The 24,647-nt window shown below is 44.3% G+C and overlaps 1 protein-coding gene across 1 annotated transcript; it reads right to left on the reverse strand.

Moving 5' to 3' along the window:
* Nucleotides 1-919: 919 nt before the first annotated feature.
* LOC148138669 (complement C1q tumor necrosis factor-related protein 3-like) lies at nucleotides 920-23,134 on the reverse strand. Its single transcript, XM_087981144.1, has 4 exons — nucleotides 22,856-23,134; nucleotides 22,710-22,772; nucleotides 9,199-9,292; nucleotides 920-2,318 (listed from the first exon to the last, which is right to left on the reverse strand). The coding sequence occupies exons 1-4, from the start codon at nucleotides 22,871-22,873 to the stop codon at nucleotides 1,918-1,920; spliced, it is 576 nt and encodes a 191-aa protein (XP_087837270.1). The 5' UTR covers nucleotides 22,874-23,134; the 3' UTR covers nucleotides 920-1,917.
* Nucleotides 23,135-24,647: the final 1,513 nt, after the last annotated feature.

The raw sequence follows: 24,647 nt of genomic DNA on the forward strand, positions 1-24,647 counted from the left end.
TTAAAAGAGCTGTGTTTCCGGCAGTCTGCATCTGTTGGTCTTTTGGCAGTTCTCCCTCAACTGTTCAATTTTCCCCAGTCTTATACCCCCAAAGCATCGGATTGTGTCATTGGGGGCTTTTAATATTATCAATATACTCACTTCACACTTGATTGGTGTTTGGTATTTATTGGGGTATAATTTAAACTGATTGGCCGAATTCAAATTTGTTTTTTTCTCTCCAGGCAACCAGCTACCCTAGCTGCTGGACCAAAAGGTGACATTGTAACTTGTTCAGAACGCTTGGGGCTGTCAGGTTGTTCTGCGAGCTTTTAACTTTCTTAAAGGTACAGTGCACCCACATCTTCATAACACGAGGATGCATGTTTATGTATTGGGGGCGCATGTGTGCATGTCGGGGACTCGCATGAGCTTATGCCTGTGGGGGCAACACGTATGTATGTGTCAGGGTGGTGTGCATCTGCATGCATGCATGTGTGTTGGAGGGGGACGTGTGCTCGCGGGTGTATGTGACAGGAGGGTTTTGTGTGTGTGTGTGTGTTGGGGGGCAGGAGTGTCTGCTTGTGTGTTTGAGTGGGCACATCTGCCTCTGTGTGATGGAGGGGGCATGTCTGGATGTGTGTGTGTTGGGGGAGGGTGTGTTTAATGTGTGCGTTTGGGGCATGTCTGCATGTATCGAGGATGTGTGAGCGCATGTGTGTTCGGGGGAATGTGTCTGTGTGTGTGACGAAGGTACTCGCACATGTGCATTGTGGGGGTGTGAATGCATGTTCCTATGTGTTGAAGGTTTACGTGCGTGTTGGGGGATGGGGTAGATGTGTCTGAATCTGTCCGTGTATATCTGGAGGAGGAGTGCGTATGTGTCAGAATGAAGTGTGTCTGTGTGTGTGTCAAGGGAATGCGTTTTTGTGTGAAAGAAGCTTTACTGAAAAGCTTTATTGAAATGCTGGAAGAAGCTTTATTGAAAGATCTGATGCACAGAAATACTTGCGTTATTCCAAATTGTCATATCCATACAGACAGGCGTGAGAATCATTAGGCAAACACCAAACCTTTGACCTGGCCCTTTAAATGGGAGAATTCAATATGTGAAAGCTGGTGTTTACATATAAATGTGTCTTTGTTGTTAACAGATTTTGACACCACGTGCGAATGTGGATTTGCCATAAGCTTTACCAGCATGGTGTCAATTCTACAACTTTCTCTCTTGGTATAGCTCCCACATGGAGAACTGAGCTTACTTTCAAAGCTTTTCATTGTGATATATTTTTTGCATTGGGATCTGCATCTCCAGCATCTCAAAACTGGGTTCGCTTCAACCAATTGAACAGATTTAAAACAGAAAAGGATCATGCATCTGTGGAATTGACTACCCCAGAGCATGGTGGATGCTGGGATATTGAGTAAATTTAAGGAGGTGATAGACAGATAGCTAATTAATAATGGGTGGCGGGTTATGGAGAGTGGGCAGGCAAGTTGAGACTGAGATGAGATCAGCCATGATTGTATCAAATGGTGGAGCAGGTTCTGGGGCTGAATTGCCTCCTCCTGCTTCTAGTACTTATGTCCTTATATCTTTCCCTCGATCTGACCTTCTTTCTTAGTCCCTGTGTCACGGTGTCTCCCTTATTGTCCACGTCACATATCTAAAGAGATATTTGTTAACAGGATAAGTTTCTGAAGCATACTATAGAGCAGATATTAAGCATTTGTTAATTCATAAACTCTCTTGTAATTCAAATGTGATTCTCAGAGATAAACAGTGTAGATTTCCACTTTGATGTCAGTGAGCTTGTTATAAGTGAGCTGTTATGGTAAGGTTTGGCAGGGTGGTCAGAAAATATTGACCAATTTGTGGCAAAAGCTTCTGACCCACCAACACTGAAGTGAAGAATTTATCCCACTCTTTCCAATCCATTACTGAGCAGAACGAGTCAGGAGAAACCCCTGGAAGCTGAGTGATCCGTTGCGACTCCAGAGATTCCCAGAAACTAGCTTGACCCACACTTGGTCTCCTTTCTGAAGATTCAGGATCACAGTTTTGGCTGAGAGCTGGGAACTGTCGCTTGGAAGCACACTATGAATGAGACTGACTATCTTAGTGTTCTTGATCAGGGCCACATCTGTCTGGAGCCCCATCTCTGGCAGTGAAGAGTAACTGAAAAAGTACAGCCCACACTTGGGACTTGTGAACTTTCCAGTCTTGCGGCTGTACCCCTGTCCGAGATTCACATTGACGACATCATACACGATCGGATCCACAGGAGTGGGCACATGATTCATTGTGGAGCGCTGCACATCAAAAACCACATCCAATTCTGATAAAATAGAAAATTGACAATGAAAATCATTACTGAAAGCATTTTTCAAACTCCTAATTGAGAGAATTTGTTATTAAAATGTTGGGATGCAATCAAGTTAAGCCCAGACACTAAACATTGAGGAGATGGAGGTGAAAGACAGTCACCTGTACTTCAGCATTGTCATGGCTTTTATAATAAATTATCTTTCTTCACTTGGAAAGTTACTCTTCATGAACAATAAGACAGTCAGTGTAATCCCTAGCATGCTTCCAAGTAGCAATTTACAGTTGTCAGCCAAAACCGAGCTCCTGCATCTTCAGAAAGGAGACCAAGTATGGGTCAAGCTAGTTTCTGGGAATCTTTGGAGTCGCGATAGATTACTCAGCTTCCAGAAGTCTTTGCTGAAACTTTCTGATGCTGTGGATTGTGGTAATGTCAGTATGATTCCTCTCACCTTCCCTTTTCACACCTGAAGATGTTGTGCCTTAATAGGGGACAGATGTATGAGCAGGAGACCTTGCCTCCACCCAATTAACCCACCTTATTGAAGACATTGTGTTGAATAATTAAATGGTACCTCGTCCAGGTGGCCAGGATGAGTAAAAAGAGATCATCCACTCCTCCCTTCACCGCGCCCACTCTTTGAAATAAGCAGACCTCTCTGCCTCCATCTCTCAGAGCCAGCGTGTGTACCTGCTTAGTGTTAAATTTCTTTTGCCATCAGCCACACTCTGTTGGGCAATGCTAGTTTTGAATTATAGACCCAGTTCATTTGGAACTGACTGAGGCTATTCCAACTTATTTCACCGTTCATCCCATCTTGTCTGGATGAGATGTGAACCCAGAGTAATGTTATTTCCCATTTCCCTATCTAGTTCCCTATTCAGATGGGTTCAGGTACAGGTCGATCCCCTGTGACACCTTAGTTACATTCCAGCAAAACTCGTTAAATAGAAAATCGCTTCCTATAAATGATGGGACAGATGAGAAAAATGGGATTGGGATAGACCAGCAAAAACTATCACTCACAGTCAGTCAAAAAGCACCCAAAAATCTAACGCAATGTATAGCACAGCCTGAATGAAGATATAATTCATATTTATCAATGAAACAAAAGGAAATTTAACACAGTACGGTGAAAAAGTATTGTTAATGCAGGGACGGTGCGTAAGGTGTGCTCCCTCCTCATTCCTGTTGAGCGAGCTATATCACACATTCTCTCCTTCAGCTCAAAAAGCTTTATAATATTTAGCTTCTCTTCCACTGTTGTAGCCTTTCCTTTGTGTTCATTGCCTGCAGTTTTATCACCAGAATGCTTCTTGCTAACATTCTTGTCACTGTGCCCCTCCGTTTATTTCAAAGAAAGGGATAATCTAGGAGTAGCGTACCCTTCACAGAATGCTGATCAATGTAACTGTCAGAAAGCTGCTCTCTGTATAGTACCTCTCACAGAAAGCTACTGTGTCTGCAGCTGACAACAGCGCATGCACAGAACGGGGCAGAGACTTCAGCACAGCCATCGGCGCATGGGCAGAACGGGGCAGAGACTTCAGCACAGCCATCGGCGCATGTGCAGGATGGGGCAGAGACTTCAGCACAGACATCGGCGCATGTGCAGGATGGGGCAGAGACTTCAGCACAGCCATCGGCGCATGTGCAGGAGGGGGCAGAGACTTCAGCACAGCCATCGGCGCATGTGCAGGATGGGGCAGAGACTTCAGCACAGCCATCGGCGCATGTGCAGGATGGGGCAGAGACTTCAGCACAGCCATCGGCGCATGTGCAGGATGGGGCAGAGACTTCAGCACAGCCATCGGCGCATGTGCAGGATGGGGCAGAGACTTCAGCACAGACATCGGCGCATGTGCAGGATGGGGCAGAGACTTCAGCACAGACATCGGCGCATGTGCAGGATGGGGCAGAGACTTCAGCACAGCCATCGGCGCATGGGCAGAACGGGGCAGAGACTTCAGCACAGCCATCGGCGCATGTGCAGGATGGGGCAGAGACTTCAGCACAGCCATCGGCGCATGTGCAGGATGGGGCAGAGACTTCAGCACAGCCATCGGCGCATGTGCAGGATGGGGCAGAGACTTCAGCACAGCCATCGGCGCATGGGCAGAAACGAAGCGCATGAAATGACCACTGCTCGATTTGTGTTACTGTGTCCTTGAAACTCCTGTTCCTTACTTCCTCATCAACATTATAAACAAATCCCGCTGCTAAAATGCACGTTATCTGAGAACGACTAGTACTCGGTTACATTTGGAAAGGACAGTCAGCCCTGAATGTGTCCTTGCTGAGCATCTGCATCTTCAGCAGTGGATGGTGATCAGAGATGGGGACTCTGGCTAATTTTCTTTTGTCAAATGCCAATCTAGAGGTTCTGAGCCCAGTTTTAGGAGCCCTCATTGACATTGCTACCAGGTTTGTATGTTTTATCACCTCCATGTTATGCATGTAGCCACTGAGCCACACTGAGTCTTCACAGCACCCCATCCAGCATATCCTCACACTGTGTTTTTAGTTAATAATGGCTATTTCATCGATCTGGGAAATGTCCTGCTTTTATAAGCCCTTCAAGCCATAAGATACAGGAGCAGAATTAGACCATTTGGCCCATCGAGTCTGGTCCACCATTCGATCATGATTGATGTGTTTTACTATCCTATTCTCCCTCACCTTTGATTCGCTTATTGATCAAAAACTTATTTATCTCTGTCTTAAATAAACTCAGGAACTTATAGAATCTTAGAATCCCTACAGTGTGGGGACAGGCTGTTTGGCCCAACCAGTCCACACCAACCCTCCAAAGAGTATCCTTGCCAGACCCATTCTCCTACCCTATTACTCTACATATCCCCTGATGAATGCATCTCACCTGCACATCTTTGCATTGCGGGAGGAAACCAGAGCATCCAGAGAAAACGCACACATACACGGGGAGAATGTACAAGCTCCACACAGACAATTGCCTGAGGCTGGAATCATACCTGGATCCCTGGCGCTGTGAGGCAGCAGTGCTAACCAATCAGCCCCTGTGCTGCCCCTTGTCCTGCACAGCGTTCTGAAGCAATGAGTTCCACAGAGTAACCTCTGGCTGAGAAATTCCTCTTCATCTTAGATGTAAAGGGTCATACCTTCACGAGGCTGTGCCCTTGGCTGTCACACTCACCTAACAATGGCAACATCTTCTCCATGTCCACTCTATTCAGGTCTTTCTGTATTTCTGTAAATATTCTGTAAATTACAATCAGACCCCCACTCATCCTAAATTCCCTTGTGTACAGACCCAGAGTTCTGAACCGCTCCTAATTCATCAAACCCTATATTCCCAGGATCGTTCTTGTGCACCTCCTCCAGAAATCCTCCTCCACCAGCATATCCTTCCCTGGTATGGGGCACAAAACTGCTTACAGTGTTTCAAACGAGGTCAGACCAGAGCTTTATAAGCCTCAGCAGTACGTCTCTGCTCTTATATATTCTAGCCCTTTCAAAATGAATGCTAACATTACATTGCCTTCCTAACTGCCAACTGAACCTGCATGTTAAGCTGAAGAGAATTCTGAACTTGGACTATTCAATCCCTTTGTGCTTCAGATTTCCGAAGCCTTTCCCCATTTGGAAGATAATCTGTGCTTGTATTCTTTCCACCAAAGTGCATAACCTCTCAATATCGTACATTGTCTTCCATCTGCCAGTTCTTTGTCCACTCTCCATGCTTGTCCAAGTCCTTCTGCAGCCTCCCTGTCTCGTCAACATAACCTGACCCTCCACCCATCTTTGTGTCAGCTACACGCTTAGCAGCAATGCTAGATGTCTAGATGGTTAATGTGTAATGTGAATTGCTGCCCCTGCAGAACTCCACTGCTCACCAGATGTCATCCTGAAAAAGACCCCTTTAATCGCATTCCCTGTTTTCTACCAGTCAGCTAATCCTGTATCCATGTGATTACCTTGCCCCTAACACCCCTGGGCTGTTGTCTTCTCTAGCAACCTTTTGTGTGGCACCTTGTCAAAAACTTTCTGGGAATCCACATAAATCACATCACTGGGTGAACTTTGTTTAACCAGTGCATTACCTGCTCAAAGAATTCAACAGATTTGTCAGACATGGTTTAACAAAGCCGTGCTGACTCAATCCTATTTTATCTTCCAGTGATTTTTTTTCTGAAAGATCTCCTCAGCTGTCCCCTTCAAACCCTGAGCTGTAGTTTGTCCAGTCCAGGTGATCTATCTACCTGCAGACATTTCAATTACCCTAGCACCTTCTCCTTAGTGATGGCCACTGCACTCATCTCTGCTTCCTGACTCTCTTGAAGTTCTGGTCGGCTGCTGGTGTCTTCCACTGTGAAGACTAATGCAAAGTATCTGTGTAGTTCCTCTGTAATTTCTTTATTCCCCATTACTACTTCTCCAGCTCATTTTCCAGTAGTCCAGTGTCCACTCTTGCCTCTCTCTTAGTTTTTATATATCTAAAAAACTCTTGCAATCTTCTTTTATATTACTAGCTAGCTTACTTTAATGTTTCAGCTTCTCTCCCCTTATTGCTTTTTTTAGTTAGTATCTGCTGGTTTTAAAATCTTCCCAATCCTCTGGCTCCCCACTAATCTTCACCACATGATGTACTTTTCCTTTGTTTTCATAGTGTACCTGCCTTCCCTTGTCAGCCATGGTCAGCTTGTCCTCCCTTTAGTCTGATTCTTCTTCCTAGGGATGAATTTCTGCTGTGCCTCCCAAATGACCCCATAAACCCTGCCCTTGCTGCTCTACTGTCTTCCCTGCTTGATTCCCTTCCAATAAACTCTGGCCTGATCCTCCCTCATGTCATTGTACTCTCCTTCACTCCATTATAATACCGTTACATCCAATTCAAGCTTTTCCCTCTCAAACTATCTCCGGATTTATTTTCTCCCCCAGATACTGACAATTGCTTGGAGGTCTGTACATAACTCCCATTGGGGTCTTTTTTTCCCTTTGATGTTCCTCAATTCTATACAAACACATTCTCTGCCTTCCACCCGCACCCTCCCATATCACTTCTTGCTATTGATTTAATCTCGATTTTGACTAACAAGGAAATCCTGCTCCCTCCACCCACCTGCCTGTTCTTTCCATAGGATGCGTATCCTTCGATATTTATTTCCCAGCCCTGAGCCTCTTGCAGCCATGTCTTTGTAATGGCCACAACATCATACCCACTGACTGTGGGAAGCTAGAGAAGTGATTGCTGGGCCCCTTGCTGAGATATTTGTATAATCGATACTCACAGGTGAGGTGCTAGAAGACTGGAGGTTGGCTAACGTGGTACCACTACTTAAGAAAGGTGATAAAGACAAACCAGGGAACTATAGACCAGTGAGCCTGACATTGGTGGTGGACAAGTCCATTGGTGGTGGACAAGAGGGAATCCTGAGGAACAGGATTTAAATGTATTTGGAAAAGCAAGGACATTTTAGGGATAGCCAGCATGGCTTTGTGCATGGGATATCATGTCTCATAGCTTTATTGAGTTTTTTTAAAGAAGTGATGAAGACGATTGATGAGGGCAGAGGGGTGGACGTGATCTATATGGACTTCAGTAAGGCGTTCAACAAGGTTCCCCATGGGAGACTGGTGAGCAAGTTTAGATCACATGGAATACAGGGAGAACTAGCCATTTGGATACACAACTGGCTTGAAGATAAAAGACAGAGGGCGGTAATGGAGGGTTGTTTTTCAGACTGGAGGCCTGTGACCAGTGGAGTGCCACAAGGATTGGTGTTCGGTCGACAACTTCTCATCAGTTATGTAAATGATTTGGATGTGAACATAGGAGTTATAGTTAGTAGGTTTGCAGATGACATCAAAATTGGCAGTTTAGTGACTGTGAAGAAGGTTACCTCAGATTACAACAGGATCTTGATCAGATGGGCTAATAGGCTGAGAAGTGGCAGATGGAGTTTAGTTCGGATAAATGCGAGGTGCTGCAATTTGGGAAAGCAAATCTTAGCAGGACTGAAACACTTAATGGTAAGGTCCTGGGGAGCGTTGCTGAACATAGATACCTTGGAATGCAGGTTCATAGCTCCTTGAAAGTAGAGTCGCAGGCTTTCCTTTATTGGTCAGAGCATGGAGTGCAGGTGTTGGGAGGTCATTGTTGCAGCTGTACAGGATGTTGTTTAGGCCACTGTTGGAATATTGCGTGCAATTCTGGTCTCCTTCCTATTGGAAGGATGTTGTGCAATTTGAAAGGGTTCAGAAAAAATTTACAAAGATGTTGCCAGGGTTGGAGGATTTGAGCTACAGGGAGAGGCTGAACAGGCTGGGGCTGTTTTCACCAGAGCATCGGAGGCTGAGGAGTGACCATATAGAGATTTATAAAAACATGAGGGGCATGGATAAGATAAATAGACAAAATCTTTTCTCTGGGGTGGGGGAGTCCAGAACCAGAACATAGGTTTCGGGTGAGAAGGGCAATATATAAAAGAGACCCAAAGGGCAATTATTTTGTGCAGAGGGTGGTGCATATGTGGAATAAGCTGCCTGAGGAAGTGGTAGAGGTTGGCACATTTACAACATTTAAAAGGCATCTGGATGGTTCTATGAATAGGAAGGGTTTGGAGGGATATGGGCCAGGTGCTAGTAAATGGGTCTAGATTGGGTTGGGATATCTTGTCGACCCGGACGGGTTGGTCTGAAGGCTCTGTTTCTGTGCTATACCTCTCTATGACTCTATTTCAATCTGTGCTACAAGCTCATTGCCCTCGTTCATGGACTGTGTGCATTTAAGATAACACTCTTGGTCCTGTGTTGCCTTCTCATCTGATGTGCCTGAAGACAGATCCCTGACCCTTTCTGTACACTGTCTTGTGACTTGTTGTTGAAACTTGTTGGAAATGTTGCATGAACTAACCTTTATTCCAAGCGTAAGTAGGTCTGATCCTGGGTTTTGCTTCTGTGACCAATTTCGGTGGATTATTAAGTTTCATTTCTTCTGTTGCAACTCCCTGAAACAAATTGAAAAACTGAATTCAGTGTTTTTTTGTTCTCTGATATGCACAGCCGAACATCAGTGTTTGCAGGATGTTAAATAAAAACAGAAAATACTGGCGAAATATAGCAGGTCAGGCAGTATTTGTTGGAAAGAGACACAGAGTTAGCATTTCAAGTCAGACATGGCCCTTCAGAACTGAAAAGTGTTGGAAAGTGATGGTTTTTATGCTGTTGACAGAGGGAGAGAAGGAGCAAGAGGAACATACTGTGAGGGTGCCCAGAGCAGAAGACAATGGGGGTTTCAATAATTGTAAAAGAGAGACTGAAATGTCAAATAGTGTTCATGATCAGTTTGAACAGGAGAAAATAGGTCAGCTGTACTGGGCACAAAGCTAACAAGACAGGGAGGGGGGTTTAATGTGTGTTCACAGTTTGTAATTGTTGAATTCCATGTTGGGTCCTGAAGGCAGTAACGTATCTATCGAGGTAGAAAATGAGATACTGTTCCTCCAGGTTGTGTTGAGCTATGTTGAAACAATATAGCAGACCCAGGGCAGTCACATCAGCATGGGAGCAAGATGGTTTATTGAAATGACAAGGAACTAGAAGGTCAGAATCATTCTTACAGACAAAGCAAAGGTGTTCAGCAAAGTAGTTACCCTGCCTGCTTTTGGTCTCATCAATATCACGGGGAAAGTGGGGATGAGGAATTGGTAGGAAAGATGGAAGAGTGAACCAGAAAGAGAGTGATCCCTGGAAATGCTCATCGTGGAGGGGAGGGAATGATGTTGCTGGTAGCATCTTGTGAGAGGTTCAGGAAATGGCTGAGGATGGTCCTTTGAATGCAGGAGACTGGTGGAGTGGAAACTGAGGACAAAGGAAGGTCCTGCGGAACGTTGCTGAACAAAGAGACCTTGGAGTGCAAATTCATAGCTCCTTGAAAGTGGAGTCGTAGGTAGATAGGATGGTGAAGAAGGCATTTGGTATGCTTTCTTTATTGGTCAGAGCATCAAGTATAGGGTTTGGGAGGTCATGTTGTGGCTGTACAGGACAGTGGTTCGGCCACTTCGCAATATTGTGTGCAATTCTGGTCTCTCTTGTAGGAAAAATGGTATGAAACTTGGAAGGGTTCAGAAAAGATTTACAAGGAGTTAGCCAGGGTTGGAGGGTTTGAACTATAGGGAGAGGCTGAATAGGCTGGGGATGTTTTCCCTGGAGAATTGGAGGCTGAGGGATGACCTTATAGAGGTTTTATGTTGATAAAATCATGAGCAGTATGGATAGGGTACATAGACAAGGTCTTTTTCCCAGGGGTGGGGTAGTTCAGAACTAGAGGGCCGGGTTTTCAAGTGAGAGGGGAAAGATTTAAATGGGACCTTTGGGGCAACTTTTTCATGCAGAAGGTGGTTTGTGTATGGAATGAAGAAATGGTGGAGGTTGTTCCAATTGCAACATTTAAAAGACATCTGGATGGGTATATGAATAAGAAGAGTTTCAAGGGATGTGGACTAAGTGCTGGCCAATGGGACTAGATTAGTTTAGGATATCTGGTTGGCATAAAGGGTCTGTTTCCGTGCTGCACGCTCGATGACTCTATGACTATCGTTATTCTGGGAAGACGGAGAAGAGGTGGAGCTAGAATTATGGGAAATGGATTGGACCTGACTGAGAACCCTGTCCCCCCCATGGTGGTGAGGAATCTTTGGTTGAGGATAAAGGAGTGCACGCTGCTGGCACCCCTGTGGAAGGTGGCATTCTGAGAACAGGTGCTGCAGACGAACAGGGCAAATGGAATGGAATCCTTTCAATAGCAGGGTATGAGGAGGTGTTAACTGTAGGGGGTTCGGGAGGTTGTATTGGGTATTGGTGGACAACCTCTTATCAAGAAATGGAAACATCAAAATTGAGGAAGGGAAGGGGAGTGTCTGAGATAGACCAGGCAAAGGTGAAAGAAATATGGAAGTTCGAGTCAAAACTGATATGTTTTTCAAATTCCAGATGAGAGCGTTAGTGATCATTAATGTATTGGAGAAAGAGTTGTGAGAGGGGGCCCTGAGTTGGACTGGAACAAGAAATGTTTCACAGACTCAACAAAGGGACAGGCAGAACTAGGACCCATGCAGGTGTCCATATCCACTCCCTTGACCTGGAGAGTGAGATGAGTTAAAGGATACCTTATTTAAAGTGAGAATAAACTCAGCCAGGTGATGGAGTGTGGTGCATGATGGGAACTGTTGAGGCATCCATTCAAGAAAGAAGCAGAGTGCCTTTCGACCATCCTGATGAGGGATTGCACATCCGTGGTGAAGAGGAAGCAGCTCAGTCCAGGTAACTGGAAATTGTGGGACTAATGTAAAATATCAGAAGAACCATAAATGTACGTGTGAAGAGACTGACCAAGGGAGAAAAAGTAGAATCAAAATATGAAGACCTGATTTCAGAGGGGCAGGAGCAGGGTGAGAAATGGGTCAATCCTGTTTGTGAAGTTTGGGAAGAAGATAGAAGCAGGCTTTGAGGCCCTGAAAGATATTTCATCTCCTGAGGGAATCTACAAGTAGGGGGCTCGGTTTAAAACTAAAGGTTTCCCATTGAAGATCGATCAAGGAGAATTTATTCTCTTGATGATTGTAGGTGTTTTTGGTGATTGTTGCATTCTCTCCCCAGTAAGCAATGGAGGCACACTTATTAAATATATACCAGGCTGAGTTAGACAATGACAGAAATTGCTGGAGAAACTCAGCAGGTCTAGCAGCATCTGTGTAGAGAGAAATAGTTAATGTTTTGAGTCCAGTGACCCTTCCTCAGCTATTCATAAATCAACATGCCACTAGTACCTCTGTACCAATGCTGTATTGGGTGGAGGGTGAAATATATTTTCTTGATGAACACATTTTTCTGTTACTTCCACAAATTTTCTGATGTTCATCCAGATACTTATATTCTGCCTGTGTGATAAATTATATATTCTCTGAGGGCAAGATAACTGGATTAGGAAGGGATATGTTGTAACAAGATAATAAATTATTGATGAGAGTTTTAAATTGGTGGTGTTGCGATGGTTGGAGCTGGATTGGTAAGTTAGGACGGGATTGGTGAGTGATTGGCGTGCTGATGGAGGTGGGAGGAGGCCAATTTGGAACAATAGCACCCTACATTGAAATGTCATTCTCTTTAAAGTAAAGGCCAGCATTCCGTTTGCCTTCCTTATTTCCCGTTGAACTTGGATATATTTGTGATTTATGGAAGAGGACTCCTGAATCCCTCTGTTCTGTAGCTTTCTGCAGTCTTTCCCGATTTAAGTATTCAGCTCCTTTATTCTTCCTGCCAAAGGGCGTAACCTCACATTTTCCAGCTGCCAAGTGTTTGCCCACTCACTTAACCTGTCTGTATCCCTCTCCAAATTGATTGTGTCATCCTCACCAATTGCCTTCCCACTTATTTTTAGTGCCATCTACAAATTTGGCTTTAGGATATTCACTTTCTCCATCCAAGTCATTAAGAAGCACGGGAAATAATTGTGGTGCCAGCACTGATCTCTGTGGCAGACCATTAGTTATAGGTTGCCACCCTGCAAATGCCCCCTCATGCCAAATTTGTCTATAAGCTGGCCAGTCCTATATTTATGCTAATATACTAACTCCAACACCATATGCTGTTATGTAATAAAGTCAAAAATCACACGGCACTGGGTTATAGTTCAACAGATTTGGTTTTGAAAAGACAAGCTTTTGGAACCTCGCTCCCCGTTCAGGAAGTAGTGAGGGAGGATATATCGGACACAGAATTTATAAGTAAAAGACCAAGGGGTCACACAACTACCATGAATGTATTGAATAAACCTAGGTGGCTGTTAAGTCTTTAATCAGTTGTCCATGTCCATTCCCTAAAACTTGGAGAGTGAGATGAGTTAAAGGATAACTTACTTAAAGTGAGAACAAACTCAGCCCGATGATGGAGAGAGGTGCACAATGAGGACTGTGGAGGCCTCCTTTCAAGAGTGGCCTGAAGCAGAGTGTCTTCAGACCATCCTGATGGAGGATGGATGTGCCAAGAGATTGTCAAGGAAGCAGCTCAGTCCAGGAAACAGGAAATTGTGGAACTAATGTAAAGTATTAGAAGAATCAGAAATGTAAATGCGAAGTTAGAGTAGAGATGCAGGTTTCGACTGATTAATGTGTAAATCCCAAAATTTCTTTCAAGTCACTGCCCTGAGATAACTTAAGGTTTGATCAGTAAAGAAGTGGTGACATCTCAGGTCAGACAATGTATTTTTGTTGTGAGGTCTTGTTTAGAGTCTGTCTGTCCTAACCTGGAGTCAGACTGGTTTTATTTCTAATGTCGGAATTTATAAAATTGACTGACTATCTACAGCTTATGTGCTTTTTGAAAAAAAATGGAATGTATTTACAAATGCCAATCTGCAAATTCACCCCACAGATTTATTTGTATGGTGGGGGAGGGGGAGGTGGAGAGTGTGTGTGTGAGGGGAAGGGAGAGTGAGAGAGGGCGTGTGTGTGTGAGAGAGGGGGCAAGACTGTGTGCGTGTGAGAGAGGATGCTCTTCCATTCCAACTGATTAAAACCTGCATCTCCAATCTAACTGATTAAAGACTTAAAAGTCATCTAGGTTTGCCCAGTACATTTGCATCAGTTGTATGACTGATCTTTTGTTTATAAATTCTGTGTCTGATATATCATCCCTCACCACCAGCACCTGAAGAAGGGGCAAGGCTCTGAAAGCTTGTCTTTTCAAACAAACCTGTTGGACTATAACCAGGTGTCGAGTGCTTTTCAACTTTGTCCATCTCAGTCTCACACCAGCACCTTCACATCATGGCTTATGTTCATCCCCCTCCATCCACGCATCAATGAATTTAATACACGCCGTGACGTCGAACAATTCTTCCGTCGCCTCCGCCTCCGAGCTTACTTTCACAATCAGGATTCCCGCCCACCTTCCGAGGACCCCTTCGCCCACCTCCAATGCCTGCATCCAACTGGATACCCCGCGCTGGCCTATTACCTGCCCTCGACCTCTTCATTTTCAACTGCCGCCAGACATTAACCGCCTCAACCTGTCTACCCCCCTCCCCCACTCCAACCTCTCACCCTCACAATGCACAGCCCTTCTATCCCTCTGCTTCAATCCCAACCTCACCATCAAGCCAGCGGATAAAGGGGGTGCAGTGGTAGTCTGGCGCACTGACCTCTACACTGCTGAAGCCAAACGCCAACTCGAGGACACGTCTTCCTACTGCCCCCTCGACCATGACCCCACCCCCCATCACCAAACCATCATCTCCCAGACCATACAGAACCTCATCACCTCAGGAGGAGATCTCCCACCCACAGCTACCAACCTCATAGTCCGGGAACCCCGCACTGCCCGGTTCTACCTCCTTCCCAAGATCCACAAGCCTGGCCACCCTGGCCGACCCATTGTCTCAGCATGCTCCTGCCCCACTGAACTCATCTCTACCTACCTCGGCACTGTCTTATCCCCCCTAGTCCAGGAACTCCCCACATACGTTCGAGACACCACTCACGCCCTCCACCACCTCCAAGACTTCCGTTTCCCCGGCCCCCAACGCCTCATCTTCACCATGGATATCCAATCCCTCTACACCTCCATCCGTCATGACCAGCGCCTCCAAGCCCTCCGTTTTTTCCTCTCCTGACATCCCCAACAGTACCCTTCCACCGACACTCATTCGTTTGGCCGAACTGGTCCTCACCCTTAACAATTTCTCCTTTGAATCCTCCCACTTCCTCCAGACCAAAGGGTAGCCATGGGCACACGTATGGGCCCCAGCTATGCCTGTCTCTTTGTTGGCTACGTAGAGCAGTTGATCTTCCGTAATTACACCAGCACCACTCCCCACTCTTCCTCCGCTATATTGATGACTGCATTGGCGCCACCTTGTGCTCCCGCGAGGAGGTTGAGCTATTCATCAACTTCACCAAACATTCCACCCTGACCTTAAATTTACCTGGACCATCCCTGACACCTCCTTCCCCTTCCTGGACCTCTCCATCTCCATTAATGATGACCGACTTGACACTGACATTTTTTACAAACCCACCAACTCCCACAGCTACCTGGATTACACCTCTTCCCACCCTACCTCTTGAAAAAATGCCATCCCGTATTCCCAATTCCTCCGCCTCTGCCGTATCTGCTCCCAGGAGGACCAGTTCCACCACAGAACACACCAGATGGACTCCTTTAGAGACCGCAATTTCCCTTCCCACGTGGTTAAAGATGCCCTCCAATGCATCTCGTCCACATCCCGCACCTCCGCCCTCAGACCCCACCCCTCCAACCGTAACAAGGACAGAACGCCCCTGGTGCTCACCTTCCACCCTACCAACCTTCGCATAAACCAAATCATCCGCCGACATTTCCGCCACCTCCAAACAGACCCCACCACCAGGAATATATTTCCCTCCCCACCCCTTTCCGCCTTCCGTAAAAACCGTTCCCTCCGTGATTACCTGGTCAGGTCCACGCCCCCCTACTACCCACTCTCCCATCCTGGCACTTTCCCCTGCCACTGCAGGAACTGTAAAACCTGCGCCCACGCCTCCTCCCTCACCTCTATCCAAGGCCCTAAAGGAGCCTTCCAAATCCATCAAAGTTTTACTTGCACATCCACTAATATCATTTATTGTATCCGTTGCTCCCGATGCGGTCTCCTCTACATTGGGGAGACTGGGCTCCTCCTAGCAGAGTGCTTTAGGGAACATCTCCGGGACACCCGCACCAATCAACCACACCGCCCCGTGGCCCAACATTTCAACTCCCCCTCCCACTCTGACGTGGACATGGAGGTCCTGGGCCTCCTTCACTGCCGCTCCCTCACCACCAGACGCCTGGAAGAAGAACGCCTCATCTTCCGCCTCGGAACACTTCAACCCCAGGGCATCAATGTGGACTTAAACAGTTTCCTCATTTCCCCTTCCCCCACCTCACCCTAGTTCCAAACTTCCAGCTGAGCACTGTCCCCTTGACTTGTCCGGACTTGTCCTACCAGCCTATCTCCTTTTCCACCTCTCCACTCCACCCTCTCCTCCCCGACCTATCACCTTCATCCCCTCCCCCACTCACCAATTGTACTCTGTGCTACTTTCTCCCCACCCCCACTCTCCTCTAGCTTATCTCTCCACGCTTCAGGCTCACTGCAGTTTATTCCTGATGAAGGGCTTTTGCCCGAAATTTCGATTTCGAAGCTCCCTGAATGCTGCCTGAACTGCTGTGCTCTTCCAGCACCACTAATCCAGAATCTGGTTTCCAGCATCTGCAGTCATTGTTGTAAAGTAGTGTAATGTGTGATACCTTATTAAACACCTCCTGAAAATCCAAATGTATAACATCCACTGCTTCTCCTTTATCTGTTCTGCTTGTTGCCACCTCAAAGAATTCTAGTAAAATTGTGAGGCACAATTTCCCCTTTGTGTGGCCATGCTACCTCTGCTTGAGCTGTTCTGCATTTTGAAATGGTCTGCTATTATATCCTTTACGTTGCAACAATATTTCTCCAGGAGCAATATCAGTTCAACTAACTGGCTTATAATTGTCTGGTTTTGTTTACCCCCTTCCCTTTTTAAATAAAGGTGTCACATTGACAGTTTCCTAACCCTCTGGGACTTTTTCAGACTTGAAGAATTCCTGGAAGATTCCTACCAGTGTGTCCACTATCTCTGTAGCTCCTGTCTTTAATGTCTTGAGAAGCATTCCATTAGGCCTATGGACTTTATTGGTCTTTAGCCCTGGTAGTTTCTCCAGCACCTCTTCTCTTTTGATAATTCTAATATTTCAGAGTCACTGAATCAAAGGGCACAGAAACAGACCCTTTGGTACAATTCTTCCGTGCCATCCAAGTTTAGCAAACTACATTAGTCCTATTTCCTCTCCTGCTTTTGTCTGGTGAACACTTAGTAATTTTGGAATGGTATGAATGTCTTTTACTATGAAAACAGGTGCAAAGTAGTTATTCAACTCCTCTGCTATTTCCTGGTTCCCAGTTATTATTTCCCCAATCTCATTCTCGAAGGGGCTTATCATCTCTTTGGTTCAAAAAGGAGCTTTAGCTGGCGATCTTGATAGTGCTTGCAAGTTTTCCCACAAAGTTTATTTCCTTTCTATTCATTTTTTTTAATGGTTGGTGTGAGGCTGAGCTGGGCACGGGCAGAATATCCAAATGATCAGCCAGGTTTCTGATTTTGCAGAAATGTAGGTGTGTGGACATTATGTAAACCTGTCACTTACTTCCTGAGCTCCGCATTCAGCCCCTTTAGGATAGAATGCAAGTAATCTCAAATGTTCCTAGAATTATAGAATTTGGTCAGTGCCAAAGGAGACCATTTGGACGATTCAGTTTTGTGTCAGCTCTCTGAATGAATGTCTTACTGCTGCCATTTTCCTAGCTCTGCCCCATAACTTCACATTTGTTATTGGACATTTTTCTTGCACACATCACAGGTACATATGATGAAAATCCAGTTAAGTTAATTTAATTAAATTTGATATGTGGTAAATCATATGGGAACACTTAGGGGAGTGTAATAGGAGGACATGGGAAAACGGAGGCGGCAGCTGGAAGGGGAGATAGGAAATACAAAGGGGCAAAGTGAACAGGCAACAGGGAGAGGGCACAAAGATTTGCAGAAGAAACGATACAGAGGGAGAAAGGAAATGGAGAGAGTTCAAGGTAAAACAAGAGGTAGCTGAAGACTTGGCCACCAATGCTGAATCAATTAAAATGAGGGTTAGGGTTTGGCCAAAGAGGCCAGTATTAAATGAGCACAGATATCTTAGAACATTGTGGGCTGGAGGATATTACAGAAATAGGAAGGAACAAAGTCATGGAAGGATTTGAAAACAGGGATGAGAATTTATAAATGAATGTGTTTCTTAACTTGGAATCAGAGGAGGTGAGCAAGCCCGTGGGTGGCAGGACTTTGTGAGATTCAGGACATGAGAGTGTGGATGAGGAGTGCATGGAAATAGGCAATTCTAGAGGGAGCAAAGGTGTGGCTGAGAGTTTCAGCAGCAAATGAGCAGGGAATGTTGGTGGTGAAATGATGGAGGTGGAAATAAATAATCTTGATGAGTGTGTGGATATCTGATCAGATATGGGTGGCATGGTGGCACAGTGATTAGCACCTGGGTTCAATTCCCGCCTCAGGCAACTGTCGGTTTGGAATTTGCACATTCTCCCCGTGTCTGTGTGGGTTTCCTCCGAGTGCTCCGGTTTCCTCCCACAGTTAAAAAGAAAATATACAGGTTAGGTGAATTGGCCATGCTAAATTGCCTGTAGTGTTAGATGTAGGGGAATGGGTCTGGGTGGGTTGCTCTTCGGAGGGTCGGTGTGGACATGTTGGGCCGAGGGGCCATTTCCACACAGTAAGTAATCTAATATTCAACTCAAAAATCATATTTTTTGAAAAACTATTTTCTTGAGATGTATATATCACTGGCAAGGCCAACATTTGTTGCCCATCCGTAACTGAGCTTGAAGTAAGTGGCTTGTTTCCCCATTTCAGAGGGCAGTTCAGAGTCAGAGTTGATGAGAGTGTGGAGTCACATGTTCCTCAGAACTGGAGATTGTCTGAGAAGGCATTAGTGAACCAAATGTGTTCTTTTCATGATAATCACTGTGGTTTCCCCAGAGCTGAGGTGAGGGGTATTGATAGAATTAATGGGAGTTGTCTTTTCCCAAGGATGGGGGATTTCAAGACTAGGAGGCACATTTTTAAGTTGAGAGGAGAAAGATTTTTAAAAGGCATGGGTGGATGCTTTTTCTTTACCACAGAGGTTGGTTCATGTGTGGAATGAACTTCCTGAAGAAGTGGTGGATATGGGTACCATTAGAATGTTTAAAAGACATTTGGATAAGGACATGAATAGGAAAGGTTTGGAGGGATATGAGCCAGGAGCAGCAGGTGGGACTAGTTTAGTTTGGGATTATGTTTGGCAAGGACTGGTTGGATCGAAGTGTCTGCTTCTGTGCTGTATGGCTCTATGACGCAATATAGAAATTGACTTTAAATTCCACCTTCTGCTATGGTGGGATTTGAACCGTGATCCTGAGAACATTAGCTTGGACCTCTGGATTACCAGTTCAATAACATATAACCATCTCCTCCCTAAACATACATGTGTAGCTGGTACCCAGGCTGTGAACAGGGTAGTTCAGCCTCAAACAGCTACCAGACAGAAGAATGGAGCTGGTAAGTCAACACTGAAGTTTGTCACAAGGATTAAAAGATAGGAGCTTTTGATTCCTGTCATTTAGTTGGAAGCAATGTTTGCTGATATGGTACTGGATATCAGACAGTCTGACAGTTTAGAAGTGATGAGGGTATCGAGAGGTGATAATGGGGTGGAGCTGGGAGTTGTTGGTGTGGAGATTGATGCGTTTTCAGATGATATTTAGAAGCATCAGGTAGATATGAAAGAGCCCATCGAGCCCGTGGTGTTAGAGGTAAGGTATGAGTATGGATAGAAGATTTCTTTCTGCCTGACAACCAGAGAGTGGGGATAAAAGGGTTGTTCTCAGGATGGAAGCTGGTGACTAGTGGAATTCTGCGAAGATCAGTTTTGGGACGACAACTTTTCACGTTTTACATTAATGGTCTAGATGCAGGAACTGACAGCATTATGGCTAAGTTAGCAGATGATACAAAGATAGATGGAGTGACAGGTAGTGTGGAGGAGGCTGGAACTCTGTAGAAAGATTTCGACAGGTTAGGAGAGTGGGCAAAGAAGTGGCAGATAGAAGATAATGTGGGAAAGTGTGAGGTCATGCACTTTGGTAGGAAGGATTGAGGCATAGACTAATTTCAAAATTGGGAGACAATTCAGAAATCTGAAGTGTAAATGGACTTGGAAGTCCTAATCCAGAATTGTGTTAAGGTTAACTTGCAGGTTGAGTCAGTAGTTAGGAAGGCAAATGGTTGATTTTTATTTGAAGAGCACAAACATAAAAGCAGGGATGTATTTCAGAGGCTTTACAAGGCTTTGGCCAGACCATATTTAGAATATTGTGTGCAGTGTTGGGCCCCTTATCTCTAGCTTGGGAGTGGGTCCAGACGAAGTTCACGAGAATGATCCCAGGAATGAAAAGTGTAACATCGAGTTATAGAGATGTACAGCACGGAAATAGACCCTTCGGACCAACCTATCCATCCCATATGAGGGACGTTTGAGACTCTGGGAGTCATGATGGAGTTTTGGAGGATGTGGGATCTAATTTAAATTTACAGAATACTGAAAGGCCTGGCTACAGTGCTGTTGGGAGGATGTTTCCATTAGCATTTGAGACTGGGACCCGAGTGCACAGCCTTAGAGTAAAGGGAAGGCACTTCAGAACAGAGATGAGGAGAAACTTCTTCAGTCAGAGAGTGATGAATCAGTGGAATTCATTGCCAAAGAAGGCTGTGGCAGGCAGGTCATTGAGTATATTAAAGACAGAGATAGATGGGTTCTGATTGTTAAGGGGATAAAAGGTTATGGGGAGAAGATGGGAAAATGGGGTTGAGAAACTTCAGCCATGATTGACTGGTGGAGCACACCCGAATGGCTTAATTTCTGCTCCTGTGTCTTATGGTCACATGGTCTTATGGAAATAGGAGCAGGACAAAGATATATCCTGAAGGGACACCTGAAGTAATGATACAAAAGTGGAAGAGAAGCAATTAAAGCTGATCACAGGATGGTATAGTCAGGCATTGCTGAAGGTTGCAAAGAGGGTAGGGAGGGATAGTTTACCTCTGTCACATTACCAAAAGATGCCATTTGTGAGTTTTTGATTAAGAGTCCTTTTGAGACTTTGACAGGAACAGATACTGATGGGAGAAATTTAAATATCAATTTCAGCGTAGGATGGGCCACAAATTTGTTCAGCAAAATATAATCAAAGATGAAAAAAGGATTGGAGATGGGAGTGAAAGTTTACAATGACAATGGGATTAAGGATTATCTTTTTGAGTTGGGATGATGATGGTAGAGAAAGAGAAAGGAACAGAACCTGATGGGAGAGAACTGTTAACAATATCAACTCATGGAGAAGTTCAGAAGAAGTCATATTAGACTCAAAACATTCACAATTTTTTGCTCCTCGGGTGCTGCCAAACTTGCTGAGTTTTTTCCTGCACTTTCTGTTTACAATTTGGAACATGAATCACAAAAAGCTTGCATCCAGGTTCAGTGGGTAATAGAGAAGGCACATGGAATATTGGCCGTTATTTCAAAGGGAATGGTGTACAAAAGTAGAGAGGTTTATGCTAAAACTATACAAGGCATTAGCCAGACCACAACTGGAACATTGTGTCTTGCTTTGAGCCCCTTATCTTGGGAAGATATACTGGGATTGGAGGCAGTACAAAAAAGATTCACTCAGCTGATACCGGGTGTGGAGGAACTGTCATATGAGGAGAGGTCGAGTAGTTCAGGCTGTACTTGGCATAAAGAAGGATGAAAGATGTCCTTATTGAAACATGCAAGCTTCTCAGTGGACTTAACAGGTTAGATGTGGAAAGGTTTCTTCCCCTTGTGTGAGAGTCAAGGAGCAGAGGCATAATCTCAGAGTGAAGAGGTGAAGAGGAGTCTTTTTCTCTAAGGGGAGGGGATCTGTGGAAGGCTGATGAGGCTGGCTTATTAAAAATGAATCTCAGCTCTGAATATGATTAATCAGTAAGGGAATCAAGCATTACGGGAAAAAGGCAGAAATGTTGAATTGAGGATTATCAGATCCACTACTATCTCCTTGAATGCTGGAGCAGACTCTATGGGCTGAATGGCCTATTTCTACTCCTATGGCTTATGGTCTCCAACATCCACAGTATTTAACTTTTATACAGCTAATGGGGAATTGTGTTGATGGAGTGAGAGGTCTCATTAATAAATTATGTTCAGAATCAGCATAAAGGGAGTTAGAGGAGTAAAGAAAGAAAGAAATGAGTTCAGGGTTACGGCAGGATGGAACAGTTTAGAGGGATTTTGGACAAAGGGAAAGGAATAAAGTAATGGAGACAGCAAACTGGACAATCGATGTCTGTCTAACGGACCTTGAGCATGTTGAACAGAAAGTGATAGAGACAAGATAGAGAGATTTAAGAAGAATTGCAGCAGAGAAAAAAATGTTCTCTTTGGATGCCAGTCCATTCTGAGAAGAATATGTAGCTGTGGCACATGTGAGCAGAACTGAAAACACTTTATATGATCGAACAAGGTCTGGCATTAAATCACTAAGCAAGTCCAGACAAGCATCTATACAGCCGTGTGAATCAAGGGGAAATATGTAAAAAGGAACAGGGAAACATAACAGTCAGGCAAAGGAAACACAAATGGAGAGGAAAAACAGGGAAATAAACATGCAAGATAAAGGGAGAATAGGACAGACACATTCAGTTAGTATGTTATCCTTACCTGTGTATTTTCCAAGACATATATCTGATAGATACAGTGAAACAGGATTAAACACTGGTTTCCCTGAAACAAAGACATTTTCTTTTAAATAAGGTAGAAGGAACCCGGTATGCAAAACATCCACCTTCATTGCTTCTTGAACCTACCAATCCAACCGAAATCATTCTTATTGACTTTGAGACCAATGTGCCTTGCCTTCAATTTGTTCTGAACCTAATGATGTTTAGCCTCTGCCAGATGTCCAGATTTTACAGATCTGAGCTCTTTCTTAGCTTTCTTTTTCTGCTGTTTCCTGTTCCTTCGTTCAGATTTTATAAAGAATAGTGCCCATAGCCGCAACCCACCATTTAATGACATTCAAATCTTGATAAACATGCAGTTGTTGAAACCAAAACACCCAAATACATGGCCTGCAAATTCCAATAACTTAAGATGTTGTCTCCAGTAGCAACCAAGTGCTGTTCAGTTCGAGGATTCTTCTGTCAAGTGTAGCATTCAGTTTCTCTTGACAGTGCTTTTGTCCTTTTCGTATTTTTCAATACATGAAGATGATCTTTGCTGCCATGAATCCTCTCCAACTGTTCCTCCAATCAAATCATACACCATATACTGTTTATCCTCCTGCATCTCTTTTTTTATATAGATATTTTTATTAGAAATTTAACATTTTTACAAGTTTACAAAAATAAACAAAACTCTCAAATATAAACATTGATATACAATTAAATCAAATATACAATAGCCAAAATTTAACAAAAGAAGAAAGAAAAAAAATACCGAAAAAGAAAAAAAAACTCAACTACCTACTAATCTAACCTATAACTAATCAGAGTGTATATTTAAGTCTCTTACATGCTCGGAATGTGTTAACATCAGATGTAATAAAACCCGTATTCGTGCGGGATTCCTCTCCTAAGGGGCCCCGGACCAGCCAGGTTTGTAATCTCAATTAAATAAAAGCCCTTGTTAGGATAGCCGAGATATCTGTATTTATATAATTCAAAAAGGGCTGCCATATTTTATAAAATAATTCGGTCTTTTGGTGCACCATATTTGTAAGGAAGTCAAGGGGAATACATTCCATAATTAATCTGTGCCAATTTGAAAGTCCAGGGGGACCCTCAGCCACCCAGTTCACCAAAATATTTTTCCTTGCACAGAAAGAAAGAATAGAAAATAGTCTCTTCCTGTACATGTCCAGGGAGGGAAAGTTCGAAAAGCCCAAAAGGAGAGATACAGGGTCCACTTTAATTTCCGTTCCTAAAATTTCTGTCAGGGTACTTGCTACTTTAGTCCAATATCTACGGATCTTATGACAGGTCCATAAGCGATGTACAAGAGTGCCCACCTTCATTTTACATTTGGGACACATTGGAGATGCTCCTGCCTTAAATTTTGCCAGTCGAACCGGTGCTATATGGGCCCTATGAAGTATCTTCAGCTGGATAGCCTAGGTTCTGTTACAGATAGTAATTCTTCTAGCGTTTTCCCAAATATCATTCCATGTTTCTATAGAGATTTCTAGGCCCAAATCCTGATCCCATGTTTTAAGCAGATTATCCATATCTCCCAATACTTCATCATGTAGTAAATGATAAATAGTACTGAGGGAAGATACCCCACTGGTCGTAGGACACTACATTCTCTATCTGATTTATAAAAACTATCTAATAACGTAGTCTTCTTCTGTATATAATCTCGAATTTGGAAGTATCGAAAGAGGTCTCCATTAGGTAATCTGAATTTCTGATGCAGCTGTTCAAAAGACATCAGGACCCCATCCTTAAATAGGTCCCCGAAACATGAGATACCCCTGGATCTCCAGAGTTTAAAAGTGGCATCTGTAAACCCCGGTTGGAATCCCCATGCTCCCACTATCGGTGCATAGGGGGATGTTTTATGTGAATTGCCCTCATTTTGCCGCATTATATTCCAAGC

The sequence above is a fragment of the Chiloscyllium plagiosum genome, unplaced genomic scaffold (genome assembly GCF_037043375.1).
Source record: "Chiloscyllium plagiosum isolate Xiang-an unplaced genomic scaffold, Cpla_swu_hap1 HiC_scaffold_39, whole genome shotgun sequence".
NCBI classification, from domain to species: Eukaryota; Metazoa; Chordata; class Chondrichthyes; order Orectolobiformes; family Hemiscylliidae; genus Chiloscyllium; species Chiloscyllium plagiosum.

Bases quoted from the DNA above. Each gene is read 5' to 3' on its own strand.
- LOC148138669 (XM_087981144.1), bottom strand. The intron at 9,293-22,709 runs GTAAGGATAACA...AATTTGTTTCAG, and splicing joins ATGTCTTGGAAAATACACAG to GGAGTTGCAACAGAAGAAAT. The intron at 2,319-9,198 runs GTTAGTTCATGC...CTATTTTATCAG, and splicing joins TACTTACGCTTGGAATAAAG to AATTGGATGTGGTTTTTGAT.